Raw genomic sequence first — 15,270 nt, forward strand, 5'->3', positions numbered from 1 at the left:
CCGTGGATTTAACGGTAAAAGACTGTAAAAATGCTACAGTAAAAACCTGTATAATAAAATGTATGGTGAAAAACTGTATTGGACATTAGATGTATTGGACAAAAATTTTACGGTAGTCTAAGGGTGCACGATATATCGGCCACCATATCGGTATCGGCCGATAAATGCAAATTTTTTCTGTTATCGGTATCGGCCTGATAAGAAAATTTGGCCGATATCTTAAAGCCGATAAATAATGCATTATTTCCTTCAGAGACGGGGTGCACTATAAATCGCATGCGATATTTAATGTGAAACCACGCACGTGATGGAGATTTACCGCTGATTACAGAACCGGCTTTACTGATAAGATGCTCGTTAAATATCGCATGCGATTTATCGTGCAGCCCTAGTTGTGTGTTACACCTAATGTTGTTAAATGAATGTTTATTGCATTATTTCAGTTTCATGTGTGTTACCATGATGGTGTTTGGTGTTTGTGTGAATGACACTGTGCACCTTCTATATATGTTATTATTTAAAAGCAGCTTGTGATGGGCTTTGGTTCATCATGTGACTTTCTCATCACCACCTGCAGTTGGTGGTTATCAGTGTATTACAAAGGTACAAAACAGGTTTCAGTACTTCAATAGGTTGGTATATTAACATTATATCAGTTAATGAAATTACGGTATTTAACTAAATTTAAGTTAAAATCGTAAAACGCTGCTACCGTATTTTTTACGGTAAAATTCCGGCAACATTTTTTTTTACAGTGTACACATCGCTGTTTATGCCTCGTATTAACATGCATATCAATATACCTCACACTGTCAGCCATTCACTGCATGTTGATCTAAGCACAAACATTTTTCAAGCTAAATTATAAGTTGTTGTTGTTCGGTAGCTAGCTACATTAGTTGGATTTGCTTCAAATAATCTGTCTCTGCATGTTGATCTAGACTGAAGAAGCTGTGTGAAGTCTTGTTCATGTGTGTGCATGAGCTTTTACAAATTTTTATGATCAGTTTAAAACCCTGAAGCACAGTGGATGACATTTGGACATTTACACCATCTTTTGCTTAGTCATGGGTGCATTCTTTAAAAAACGTTTAGCGATCTTACCGGCCCCAAACTTTTAAATGACCGTATAGGAGAAAAAAATGTGACTCAGATGGTTATTGTTGCTTAAGGTTAGTTGATTAATATGAAAAAAGTGAAATCATCTTCAATTAACAGGATACAAAGATTAGTTTTTATCTGACTGCGGAGGTCAAGTGTAGGGCGCCGCTAGTCAGACATCGATGCATGTTGTTCAGATGTGGTTTATAAGGGGCAGGAGGGTTCACAACAGCTTTCAAACATTGCAACACTTTTGTGGAGTGTAAACATTATGATTTGCATGGCTCAAAAGCATTAAATGTTGGTGAATCTTTAGCAAAGAGATACGATCAGCGTAGAGCTAAAAGTGGATCACCATGAACAAAGTGACTGACTGTTTCATTTTACATAGACCTAAAATGTGTTATATTCCAGGCTATATCTTTGACATGGTGACATGGACAAACTGGAATTCAGAAGTTTGTCTGTGAGGTTTTGCTGTCATGTCCCGGAGTGCTTTGAGGTGATGCCGAGATTTCTTGCAGAATACTTTTAGCAGACGCGCTCTAAGACAACAGCGTATGACAGAAAGTCTGCCAGTGTTGAATCAGAGCCGACGTGTGACATATTGTGACATGGTGCAAGTCCCTTTTGCAGCTTTCTGAGTGTTTGCTCTCAGAATCCTCGACGGCCGTGGAATGGACAAGACCTTTCTAGCCATCCGTATGTGGTTTACCTAAAACAAGTCCTACAAAACACCGACTCTGTTCATGGGAGGTGCGATAAAATACACTGGATTAAAATAGTAATAATGTAGAATTTGGCACCAAAGTGTGAACCAAAAAACTATAGATTACAGCCAAAAGAGACAGCCAAAAATTCAATTCAAATTCAACTCACGATACAAATCGTTGCAAAGCAACTTTACAGCAAATTAATTTTCTGCAATATTTAGTGGTAGCTTATCAGTGGTGACTGTCAGTTAATGTACATATGGCAGAAATGTACGGAAAAATCAATTAAAGACGTAATTAAACAGACGATGAACAGTATTAACAGCCATTATTATATGATGCAATCAAACTTCTAGCAAAATGTGGTAGTTCTGTATGTTGTTTCAGGGTTGGCATCATCTGACGTCCTCTGAGGGGTTGGCATAAAAATGTGAAACAAGACTTCAAGTTGATAACCAGTTAGCATTTTGGCTTTTATTTAATTTTCTTTTTCAATCAGACTGCATAAAGTAAGTTTGACAGCTAGAATTATTTAATTTAATTACATTTTTCAACCAGAATGCCTAAGAGCATCTGACTTTAATTATTTAATTTCATTTTTTATTTTAATTCATTTAATCATTATGCCTCAGGTAAGATAGACTTGATTTTTATTTTTATATCATGCATATCAATATACCTCACACTGTCAGCCATTCACTGCATGTTGATCTAAGCACAAACATTTTTCAAGCTAAATTATAAGTTGTTGTTGTTCGGTAGCTAGCTACATTAGTTGGATTTGCTTCAAATAATCTGTCTCTGCATGTTGATCTAGACTGAAGAAGCTGTGTGAAGTCTTGTTCATGTGTGTGCATGAGCTTTTACAAATTTTTATGATCAGTTTAAAACCCTGAAGCACAGTGGATGACATTTGGACATTTACACCATCTTTTGCTTAGTCATGGGTGCATTCTTTAAAAAACGTTTAGCGATCTTACCGGCCCCAAACTTTTAAATGACCGTATAGGAGAAAAAAATGTGACTCAGATGGTTATTGTTGCTTAAGGTTAGTTGATTAATATGAAAAAAGTGAAATCATCTTCAATTAACAGGATACAAAGATTAGTTTTTATCTGACTGCGGAGGTCAAGTGTAGGGCGCCGCTAGTCAGACATCGATGCATGTTGTTCAGATGTGGTTTATAAGGGGCAGGAGGGTTCACAACAGCTTTCAAACATTGCAACACTTTTGTGGAGTGTAAACATTATGATTTGCATGGCTCAAAAGCATTAAATGTTGGTGAATCTTTAGCAAAGAGATACGATCAGCGTAGAGCTAAAAGTGGATCACCATGAACAAAGTGACTGACTGTTTCATTTTACATAGACCTAAAATGTGTTATATTCCAGGCTATATCTTTGACATGGTGACATGGACAAACTGGAATTCAGAAGTTTGTCTGTGAGGTTTTGCTGTCATGTCCCGGAGTGCTTTGAGGTGATGCCGAGATTTCTTGCAGAATACTTTTAGCAGACGCGCTCTAAGACAACAGCGTATGACAGAAAGTCTGCCAGTGTTGAATCAGAGCCAACGTGTGACATATTGTGACATGGTGCAAGTCCCTTTTGCAGCTTTCTGAGTGTTTGCTCTCAGAATCCTCGACGGCCGTGGAATGGACAAGACCTTTCTAGCCATCCGTATGTGGTTTACCTAAAACAAGTCCTACAAAACACCGACTCTGTTCATGGGAGGTGCGATAAAATACACTGGATTAAAATAGTAATAATGTAGAATTTGGCACCAAAGTGTGAACCAAAAAACTATAGATTACAGCCAAAAGAGACAGCCAAAAATTCAATTCAAATTCAACTCACGATACAAATCGTTGCAAAGCAACTTTACAGCAAATTAATTTTCTGCAATATTTAGTGGTAGCTTATCAGTGGTGACTGTCAGTTAATGTACATATGGCAGAAATGTACGGAAAAATCAATTAAAGACGTAATTAAACAGACGATGAACAGTATTAACAGCCATTATTATATGATGCAATCAAACTTCTAGCAAAATGTGGTAGTTCTGTATGTTGTTTCAGGGTTGGCATCATCTGACGTCCTCTGAGGGGTTGGCATAAAAATGTGAAACAAGACTTCAAGTTGATAACCAGTTAGCATTTTGGCTTTTATTTAATTTTCTTTTTCAATCAGACTGCATAAAGTAAGTTTGACAGCTAGAATTATTTAATTTAATTACATTTTTCAACCAGAATGCCTAAGAGCATCTGACTTTAATTATTTAATTTCATTTTTTATTTTAATTCATTTAATCATTATGCCTCAGGTAAGATAGACTTGATTTTTATTTTTATATTTTATTTCAATCAGAATGCCTTGAGTATCTGACTTTAATTATTTAATTTAATTAAATTGTTTTATTTTAATTCATTCAATCATTACGCCTCAGGTAAGATAGACTCTTTTATTTTTATATTTTATTTCAATCAGAATGCCTCAGGTAAGAGAGTCTGAATGCTAGATTTAAATTTTATTAAAATTAATTTTACAATTTTATTTTTTATTTCAATAAGAATGCCTCATGTAATAATGTCATGTCTGACAGCTGGATTTTTACATTTTCTTTTCTTTTTCATTAACTAAATGTTCTTTCTTGTCAGTGTATTAAGACTTCATTTGTGTTTACTAGACCTAGTTTAACCTTATTATATTTCCAGATTGATAAAGGTTGTTTACTGCACCTAAAATCATAAGGAGCAAGGGTAATTTACTCTAGGCTGTGGTACTTTGAAAAGGGCAGCGTTATGAATAAAATCATAATCTTTTGAAGGTCCATAGATTTTCTTTTCCAAGTGACATTGACAGTAGGCGTTGCTAATCCAAGACCATGTGGCCAGACTCTGTTCACTTTTTCTGTTTGATCTTTTAGTTTTTATTTCTGCCCACAACCGTTTTCTTTTTCGAGGGGTATACCTCCATTCTCAATCTCTTTTTTTTTGTTTTTTTTTCTCTTCCAATTTCTCCTCCAGTCCTCAACTATGAAGTCAACCGCAGTACAATAAAAGCCTGATATCTTGCATGAAACGGTCTTGGATTGCATGGGAATCAGAAATTTTGATAGCACAATTTTAATGGACTTATCAAGTAGACACTTAACTGGATAATTGCTCCAGAAGATAAAACAAGCTTTCCAGGTATGCTTGGGTTTATTTATCTTGCGCCGCCTTTTAAATATTATTGTGTGAATGAAATGTGTGGGGTTTTTTGTACACTTGAAGACACACACAGACTCGCTTTAGCACCTTCTTAAACAGGATGGCAACAGTTGTATAACATTCTGTGAGAATTTCTCATGGTCAAGAGCTTTGAAGTGTAAGGAGGTTGTCTTTTTTTCTTCTTTCTTTCACTACTTTGATCATACTTTTTTGACCCGAGTTATTGACCGCGATCGGATTAAAGCGCGCTTTTCTGCGCTGTCCTTGACTACAGGAGAATCACTTCAAAAATGCATGAGAAAAGCACACATTTGTTGTTCTCTGGATCCCAAATGACGGTAAGAAATGTGCCCATGAATTAGTGAACCGCTTGTCCAGCTGAGAGTCAAGCTGCTTTGCCCTGTTGGTGTTTGATACTTTAATGTTTTTCAGATGTTTTAGAGCTTTTTCAGTAAGCTTATTAGAGGGCTTTGAAGCACATTTCCTGTTAAGTTGAATATTAAGGCTAGCATTTAATGTATGATAAATAAGTAAATTGTAGACCTGAAAGAAACATTTCAGAAACTATTCCGTGAAAACCAGATGCCCTTATTCCTGTATTTTCTGCCAAATTACCATTAGTTACTACAAAGTTATTTTTATTTTACCATTGAAATTTTGTACACAAGTACACTTCAACCTCTTAAAATAATAAAGAATATGGTCAAACCTTTTTATTATTTTTGGCATTTGGAAAAATGTTGATACTTTGGTTTAGGGTTAGGTTAGTACTTTGGACATTTTTATATGAATGTTGTGGTAATCATTCAGTATCATGATATGTATTTGGTAGGGCTGCACGATTATATGACAAATCATAATTGTCGATTATTCCCTTTGAAATTGTAATTGCGATTATTAATTACGATGATCACAATTTACGTTGAATGATGTTTATACCATTGTTTGATGCAACTGCATGCCGTATTTATATATGAAAATAAACCAGCTGAAAACACTAACTGAAAAACTTTTAGTGGTTTTCTATAGTATTAAGCCTCAAATGTCAACTAAACATCGGATTGGTTTCTTCTTTAAATTATAAAAAAGTACAAATATGAATGGTATTATAATGTTATACTAAAACTATAAAATTAAAATAATAGGAAAAACCCTTAAGATAACATGTAGAAAGAAAAAAACGCATCTTAAGCACGCAGAATAACATAAGTGGACTTTGAACGATTAATTGCCGTTTTGAACGATGACGTAATTGTGGCATCCATAATTGTAATCGCGATTAGAAATTCGATTAATTGTGCAGCCCTAGTATTTGGTGTCATCACTGTACTATGGTATTGCCACAATATTTATGGGCTTTTATTACATTTTTAAGGGTTTTATCGGTTGTTTTGGTTCAAGGTCTAAAATTGACATCGGTCATCCTCAAAGCAATCTAAATGTGCTCATAAAATGATGTTGTGTTGTGTTTTATGTAGAATGCTGAAGACATTCTGATGAGAAAAATTAGGGATTATGATTTTTTTTTACAGGAAAAATGGTGATTTTTTTTTCTTTTTTTCGGTATGTGCTTTTTGTTGAACTTTGTGAGACAATGCTGTTAAATCAATACTATAACACATTCATCTTTTTTTAAATTTTTGTAGAACAAATCCGCAACATACCAGCTTTTTTTCTAAAGTCTTATTTAAATTTATTGTGTTTCTCTGGAAGCTTAGTAGCTTAGCCTAGTGTTCTTGTAACTTTTTTTTTTTTCCTCACAATTTTTCCTGCTCAGTTTTATCTTTATGATTCCATTCTAAATCATGCAACCAAACACAGCTTTATTGTGACACATTAACCCAGCGGTTAACTCCATTGTTCAGGCCATCTAATTATTAAACCCTTACCGTCTGTCTTACTGCTTATCAGCAAATATGACATGAGACTGTTCCGTCATTATTCATATGAATTTTCCTCCTAATTTTCCACACCTTTTGAATTCAGATTTGAGTTCAGGTCAAAGCGATGGTGACCCAATGCAGCCGGAAACAAAACAGGCTGTGATTGAGAAAGAATGAAGAAAGCACATTAAACCCAAAACGTGACCGCAACTGAGTACTTTTTCCTCTGAAGGCTTTCATGAATTATTGTGAGAGCCGTCAGTAGGTCATTGCATATTGTTGGCTGTTGTCTTTGAGTGAGGTAGGGTGTTTTCACTTCTGGAAAGCGAGACTGACCGCACCTGACTGCTGAAACGGCTTGTTTTGATGCACGGTCCAGTGAGCGTTCTTGTGAAACTGCCTGTAAATCGAGCTACCTGCAGAATACTGACTCAGCAGATGCAGCGCTCTCAGAAAACGTACAAAAAAACAAACAAATCAATCAGCAGGGATGTCAGACAGCCGAAGAAAGCCAGACAGAGTTTATCAGACAGGTCTTGTGAAATTTAGCTGTCATACTCTCTTACCTGAGGCAATCTGAATGAAATGCTTTGTGCCCAGAATGAATAATCATTTATTTATTCGTTAAATATTTACGTATATATTAATTTGCATCTGAAATTAATAAATATTTATTTGTGCTTAATTTATTTATATAAAATGAATAAATACATATTTGTTTGTGCTTTTTTTTTTATTTTATTTATTTACACTCAGAATTAATACTTAATTTTTAGGGATGTAACGATTCACTCAACTTCGATTTTCTAAGTTCAACTCATGACTCACTTCTTCTTTTTACAAAATGAGATTTGAGAGAAATTATAAATGAAAATATGTCCTTTATTATTGTTTGGACAAGATTCTGACATTTCTTTGTGAAATTAAAATATGAAATTTTAAAACAAACCCCAAATAAAATAACCACAAATAAAAGAAATCTCTTCATATAAACAAACTAAGGCTTTGTCTGTGCTCTTTCCATTCAGTTAGAGGCAACCACTGGATTTGAATCATAATCCAAACAAAGATGCTGCATACATGCTGCATGAGCAGTTTTAATCTAAATTAGATTGTATAATTTTGAAATCTGAAGCATAAACAGAATGGTCTGACATTAACTTTTTGAAATTATGCTACATAAAACATCTGAACGAGACGAGAACAGCAGATGAGTTGAATGAGACGCAGATTCACTCTCTGCCAGCAGGAGGCGCTTCTGGAACAGCAGATACAGCGTTTCTTTGGTTACCGCTGTAAACAAAGCAGCGAAGCGCTGAAACACTACTTTAACATGAATTATACAGAGACGAGATAAAGAAAATACCATCTAAACTTTTCTAAAGAGTCCGTAAAGGATGTCCAACCAATCAGTTGAAGTTTAGTGGTGGAGCGCAAACCCCCATAGCACAGGATGGCCTGGTAACTCTCTGAGCTTTATTTTATTCAGTTTTTGTATGAATACAGAGTCAGATGATTTGAGTAACACACTCAGGATATAAATTTCCTGTGGGCTTTATGCTGCACAGTTGGTGGTGCTGTGAGTTGTGGCTTATTTATATTGTTCCCAGTATACCAGCCAGACACGGTTTGTTTTGTTAATGTGCAGAGCCCTTTTCTATTTCGTTTCTTCAGTGTCTTTGTTCCGACCTTTAAATCTGAGAAAGTGTTTTGGAAACTTTGAACCACTGGTCACATTAATGTTTTCTCTCACTGTGAGCTGCTTATAAAGGCTCTGTAAATCTTTGAAAATGTTCCTCGCACATCTCATTTGAGAGAGCTACAGAATGCTTCCATTAAAAAGACTGAAGGCTGTGTGATTTGTGGACTTTAAGATTTCCTCTTTTGTTTTCTCTCAGGAGTCCAGCTCGGTGAGAGAGCGTAAAATAGAGAGGCCTCTTTATAGGTGAAGGGATTGCCCAGGGCCACAGCACCCAGAATCTGAAGGAAAGGTAAATCACCTTCCTTTGATTACTCCTCTGCTGCTCCTTTCCTATACAACAAAAGCACATAATAGTAACCTGGAGCTGTTCAAGTCCAAAACAGAAAAATTACCCTTAATAGCGATGTTGTTATGTAACCACTATTGATTTGGATGTACTATAAAAAAGGTCTTTCATTTTTCAGACAAACTGTTTTTAATGTTGGTTGAACTATTGAATGTGGAAAAAGTTGATTTTACATAAAAAATAAAAGTTTTTAGGCCATTTACCATGAGCAACTTATTAAACAATAAGAAATTGTAATATCATCTTTGGTGATGAGGATCCAACTACAGGCTCTATATAACCTTTTTTAGTTTGCTCAACAAACTGATACACAAGTTAGACAAACTAAGAAAGTTCTGCATCACTAGTATGTAATGTTAATGCTCAGCTAAACTGAACTTAAATACAAAAAGAAAAAGAAAAACACTTTATTTTTGTGATAGAACTTGCATTATGTTTGATGGAAGCACAGACCAATTTTAATTAAGTTAATACAATAATTTTTCCATAAGTTCAATTTATTTAAAATGCCCTGCCTCAAGTTTTTGAGTTTTCTCTAATTCTGGTGGTTTTGTTTTGTATTTATTTATTAAATTAATTACGGTGCATCATATATATGTAATCTGTACGTTTTTATTATTTTTTTAATTATTAAATTAAAATGTATTTTAAGCCATTTATTTGTCAACAGCCACTTTAAAATAATTACATTACATGAAAACAATTATTGGTAGAATTTTAAAGTCGGCATGAAATTAATATTTTGAAAAGACATGTTATTGATCTTATTGCAAGCCATTTATCCATTCATATGTTGTTTTTAATTTGAATTATAATTTTTAACCATATTGTTTTTATTTTTCTTTATTTCTCATATATCTCAAAAAGCCAATCAACATCCGAAGAATAGAACCACGAGTCCATGCCACACACCTTTTCTTTTTAGTAAATCCGTTACACTCACAATACCGAAGAAAGATTTGTCACTACTTCTGTTTCATCACAACTTTAATGTTGCATCCCTAGTAGGGCTGGGCGATATAGCTAAAAAAAATTATCAATGATATAATGTTTCATATCGTTCGGTATCGATAATTATTGACATTTTTTTATAACCTTTTTTAAAACAGCAAAAAAAAAAATCATTTTTAAATTAACCCAATTTATTGAGACAAACAACAATTTTTTTTTTGTTTTAACAGTCAAACACACAATAAAAACAAATATCTAATTTATAATGTTTTATATGCAGATTAAATGAGTTTTAAGGAAACTTTTGTCTTTTGTCATGTCAACGCATGGAAATAACTGTCTATAAAAAAACGTGCATTAAGTCCAAATTAACTCATATAAATCAAATATAATTTCGTAAATTGCATAAACAATTATGAACAAAATAGTATCATGTATTTATGCATTGCTTAATACAAAGAGCCAAATCACCCATCATGCAGATTGCATTTAAAAACATAAGGAATAAAAAAGGAATAAACCTCCACAAATTCGCGACGTGTTTTCTAAAAGTTTAAACTGTTTAACTTTGCATGGCAACATCTCTTGTGTGAAACGCGAGTGCAGCAGTCATATTTGTCCGTCTAAAAAAATGCGCTGAATATGCGTTCTGTGTGAATGGCTTGGTTTCGGTTTTAACCTAATCAAGATCTTCTCCGCATTGAGCTTCTATATTTCTCTAATATTTTGAATGCATAACACAGCAGCGGCGCATCTCGTGTGCAAGACTAACAAAATATTAAAATGCAACAACGTCACTTACATCATTATCACCGCATCTCGTGCGCCACTGATGACGCTCCCTGACGCACTCCTAACATTCAAATGCAAATGTTTATTTTAAATTCATCACAGGCAGGCACAGCACTCAATTCAGCATGTGTTCGTGTTTGTGTGTGCTGTCTGCGTCACTCATAGCACGTGCCTATATCGTGCACTATATCAAACTTGTTTTTAATATCGTTATCGAAGAAGGTGTACCGTTGAGAAATATCAATACCGTTTTATCGCCCAGGCCTAATCCCTAGTAACTAATCCCTAATCCCTCTGTGAAGTTCAGCCTCAATCTGTAGCTCATGCTGATATTAATTGGTTTTAAGATGGCCTTTTTGCTGTCAGCTGAAGCTGGGTTGGTAACCAAACGAAAAAAATTACATGACACATTGATATGGGTTGGGTAAATTGGCCTGTCAGGTTTATGATTGCAGTGTTTCCTTGCATTCATTGTACAGTCTGCTTGAGAGGAAGTATATAAAAAAAAGTGCAGCATGTTGCATACGCGATTTGTGTATAAATTGTAGCCGAGAGCAGAATATGGCCATACAGCAGCTGCTCCAGAAAGGGAAAAGGGTAGGAAGGGTTGATCCTGAATTGGGTTTCCCTTTTCCGTGGTGTGCTGTACGGGTGCAGGGGGCTGATAAGATCAGGGCCTGTGGCAGAGGGCAGGGAACAGTGAGCAGGACATGACCACAGATACCCGTCTGCCTAACATACACTCACACTTTCCCTGTTTTCTGTCATGCTGCCTCCCTGCTGCCCTGTTGTTGAGGTGAGCACACCAGCACAGCGCTGGTTTCCTCCCTGCTGTCCCCCTCCGATTAGCATGCTGGAGCTCCGTTTCAAAACCTAGTGAGCGGCCTTCTACACTCTTAAAAATAAAGGTGCTTCACGATGCCATAGAATAACCTTTTTGTCTAAATGGTTCCATAAAGAACCTTTAACATCTGAAGAACCTTTCTGTTTCACAAAAGGTTCTTTGTGGTGAAAGAAGGTTCTTCAGATTACAAAAAGGCAAGAAAGAGATGGTTCTTTAAAGACCTTTGACTGAATGGTTCTTTGTGGAACCAAAAATGGTTCTTCTATGGCATCGCTTGCAGAACCTTTTGAAGCACCTTTATTTTTAAGAGTGTAGGGAAGCATCCTAACCATCGTGCAAACCTCATAAGAACTGATTTGGAACACTCTCAGTAGGCAGCAACTCCACATTCCTCCTTTATAGGTAGTTTATTACTCCTTTCCTTTTGGAACAGGGTTCGCATCGCGTACAATGATTGTTTTACTTTAAAATGCTGTCAGATCAGAAGAGTGGATGAATGTTCCTGATCGGCCTATAATGTCATGGTGTTTTTATTGCCATCTGAATGCATGCTGTGAGCAATCCCTCTCTTAAGCACAAGCTGCTTGATTGGCTGAGAGGCTGACCAATAGGAGAGCAGAGCGTGCAGATGCCGAGTATTTGATGTGTCAAGACATTTTGATTGGCTAATACCAGTGTGAGAAGAGCTTCTGCTGCATTCTGATTGGTCAGGGGGAGGTTAATGAGATATGAAAGCAGATGTTTCAGTCCGTTTAAATGTTAAGATCAAATTTGACCCCAAATTTAGTAATAAAATAAATCGTATTACTACTTGTTTTTCTGCAGGAATATGTTTTTTTTTGTTTTTTTTTGGACCAAGAGTTGGTGATTGAGTTGTGACATTATTTTCATAAATAAAGCACAATTTTGTCCTAAATTGTCATTATTGTAATAATTAATACATTACTGTATTTAGTTACTATAATATAAAGTAAAATAGCTGCACTTTTCTTAAAATCAGAATCATTTTAAAAGCAGTAAAATGAATTATTTGGATGTAAAAAAAAGTTATATTTAAAAACAATAAAAAAAATTGCATTACGGCAATGAATTTTGTATTGGGTGGGTGTTAATGTTCTTAATTGTTCTGAAAATAATGTTATGCTAAAACAGACTTTGAAATTTTTTTATTTTTATTTTAGGTTGACAAGCTTGACAAACCTCATTAGATTCACCCTTACAAAAATCAAGATAATCGTGAATTAGTTGTGTAAATAGTGATTAAATACTTTTATAACACAGGGAGGGAAAAGCCATTATTTATGGCTTAGACTTTGTTCAGCTGGTGGTTTGTAGAGATAATGACGGATTGTGCCAGTTTGTCTAATGATTATGAGAGCTGGAAAGAGCCTTTTGAATGATTGAGCCCAGTGTTTTTCTCCGATCCTCTACTCTTTCCTCTGCAGAGAGCTTTGGTTGCACACACATACACAAAGCTCTCTGTACATTCCTGTCAATCTTCATGACTTGCACAGTCATGAAATATTTAACCATTAATCTCTCTCATCAATGTTTGCATCCAAGGTCCAAAATGAACACCCAGCCAGACCAAATGAGAATAAAAAGCAAATAGTCTTGGATTATAACTTTATTATAGTTGAATTTGAATTGTAAGACTGATAGTTCGACTCTTCTGATGTAAGTGGTGGGAGCAGTTCAGTTTCAAAGTTTGCTGAAAACATAACTCGGATGTCTTGGAACTATAATCTAGATAAATATTCTAGGATGCCTGTCTCATGTTAATTATTTTATTATTTTTGGGAATTATTCTCACATTAAAGCATTATTTTATTGTATTATTGTATTTTTATTTATAATTTTTATTTTATTTCACCATGATTACAGCCTTTGCTGAAATATATTCATTATAAAAAAATACCTAAATAACCCCACAATCCCAAAAATATGTTTTTAAATAAATAATAAATGCTTAAAAGGACCTAATAAAAATCTAATATGAAACCCATAAGATTATAGGAAATATTTATGACTGGTAAATTTTGTCAATTCACCCACCGTTGGTAAGTAAAAATTCATTTTGAACCCCATGTGTAAATAAATCTCTCTTTCTGTATAGAAATGCATCTTTTTTTTTAATCATGTGTTTGATTGTCAGCCTGGCTCACTGGTTAGCCAGCTGTTGTCTGGCTCTCATATGTGTCTGAGAATGCTCTCAGCGTGGTTCTCAGCTGTAGCGCTCAGGTTCGTGACTCGGAGGAAATTCTTCTCAGAGTGTTTGTGTTTACTTGTGCACATGATTATGTGTCATCTGAGGTCAGGTAGTTGTCAATACAATCCAATGGTATAACAGCTGTTGTTGGGCCTCACACAATCCTTACTGTACCACACACACTTAGCATGTGATCTCTGCGTGTGTGTGCAGGAGAGCAGCAGTTATCCAGGCAGGACTAAAGATCAGGATGGAGAAGGAAGATCTGAAGATTGTCAACAGAGGTTTGGAGGATGAGATGGTATATGTTTCTCCTTCAGATTTTTGCTGCTTTTTTTTTTTTTCTCTTATAAAGTACATGAGCTCATTTTCTTTCTGTCCAGGAGCTGAGCGGGTATCGGCTGTGCCGATGGAAGCTGGTTCTGGTGGGTTTGGGTGGTCTCTGTACGGGCGGTTTTCTCTTCCTGCTGCTCTATTGGATGCCTGAATGGTGTGTGAAGGCCACCTGCACACGGTCCGCTGTCAGAGATGCAGAAGTCACCCTCTTACGAAGCACTGTATGTATGAAACCTCAATTAAACTTTTTGGGCTCTCTTACACCTCACATTAGCATGTCTTTTGTATCTTTATAGTATCTGGGTATGCTTAGATATTCAGGAATAATCGATAATTAATTTTCACATTTTGGCAGTTTACTGATAAATGGACGATTTTAAAATTCCATGCTATTTTGTATAATACACAAAATATTTTTTTGTATGTAAACAATACATACATAAATAAATTAGCACTAAAGATTTATGCATAATAAAACTACAGACAGTACATTTCAAAAAGTAAAAATTAATTTCATGTTAATATCAGAATTAAATGTGCCTATACGGGAAGTTTGACACCTTTTGCTTCATCAGTGCATGTCTTTCTGCCTGATTTCATATAGGAGAGTTTAAGAACACTTGGGCCCAATCCCAATTCTGTTTTATACGCCTCCCCCTTCCCCTACCCTTCCGCCTACCCCTTCCCCTTGTCCCTTGAAACAGAGTGTCAAGGGGTAGGGGTGAAAATATTATGTCATACGTTGTCTAGCTCCTGCAATACACACACCTATACTGGTTTGCTGGAGTGAATTAGAGCTTTTAATTACCGTTCTATATTAATGCGCTGCTTACTGACACACACACACACACACACGCACATCAGATATAGCACAGCTTACACATCCAGGAGCAAAGAAACTTGTCAACGCTGCCCCACGACTTTTATTAATAACAGTGTAAATACTAAATCGCTACGTTATATTTTCCAGCGACGTGAGGATAAAATCGCTGTTTTTGAAGTAAACTCACTCTAAAAAGAGAAACGCGCGCACACGCAACTTTCATATCTCTCTCTCTCTCTCGCTCTCGCTCTCTCTCTCTCTCTCTCTCGAATTGGCAATATTTCAGAAAAGGTTTTAGCGATTTATAATTATTGGGGGTACTAGCCCTCCTCAATGTCTATGGTGGTTATCGCCCTGAT

At 35.6% G+C, this 15,270-nt stretch overlaps 1 protein-coding gene across 1 annotated transcript in view; it reads left to right on the forward strand.

Annotated features, from left to right (window-relative positions):
* The window catches only part of LOC107551802 (probable cation-transporting ATPase 13A3), a 50,334-nt gene that overhangs the window by 8,980 nt on the left and 26,084 nt on the right, over nt 1-15,270 (forward strand). Inside the window, exons 2-4 of the mRNA XM_016233531.1 lie at nt 8,807-8,899; nt 13,966-14,053; nt 14,136-14,309. Of these exons, the coding sequence (XP_016089017.1) occupies nt 14,003-14,053; nt 14,136-14,309 (225 nt within the window). The 5' untranslated portion in view covers nt 8,807-8,899; nt 13,966-14,002. The remainder of the gene's footprint in view (nt 1-8,806; nt 8,900-13,965; nt 14,054-14,135; nt 14,310-15,270) is intronic.

Source organism: Sinocyclocheilus grahami, unplaced genomic scaffold (genome assembly GCF_001515645.1).
Source record: "Sinocyclocheilus grahami isolate Dianchi unplaced genomic scaffold, SAMN03320097.WGS_v1.1 scaffold433.1, whole genome shotgun sequence".
Classification (NCBI taxonomy): domain Eukaryota; kingdom Metazoa; phylum Chordata; class Actinopteri; order Cypriniformes; family Cyprinidae; genus Sinocyclocheilus; species Sinocyclocheilus grahami.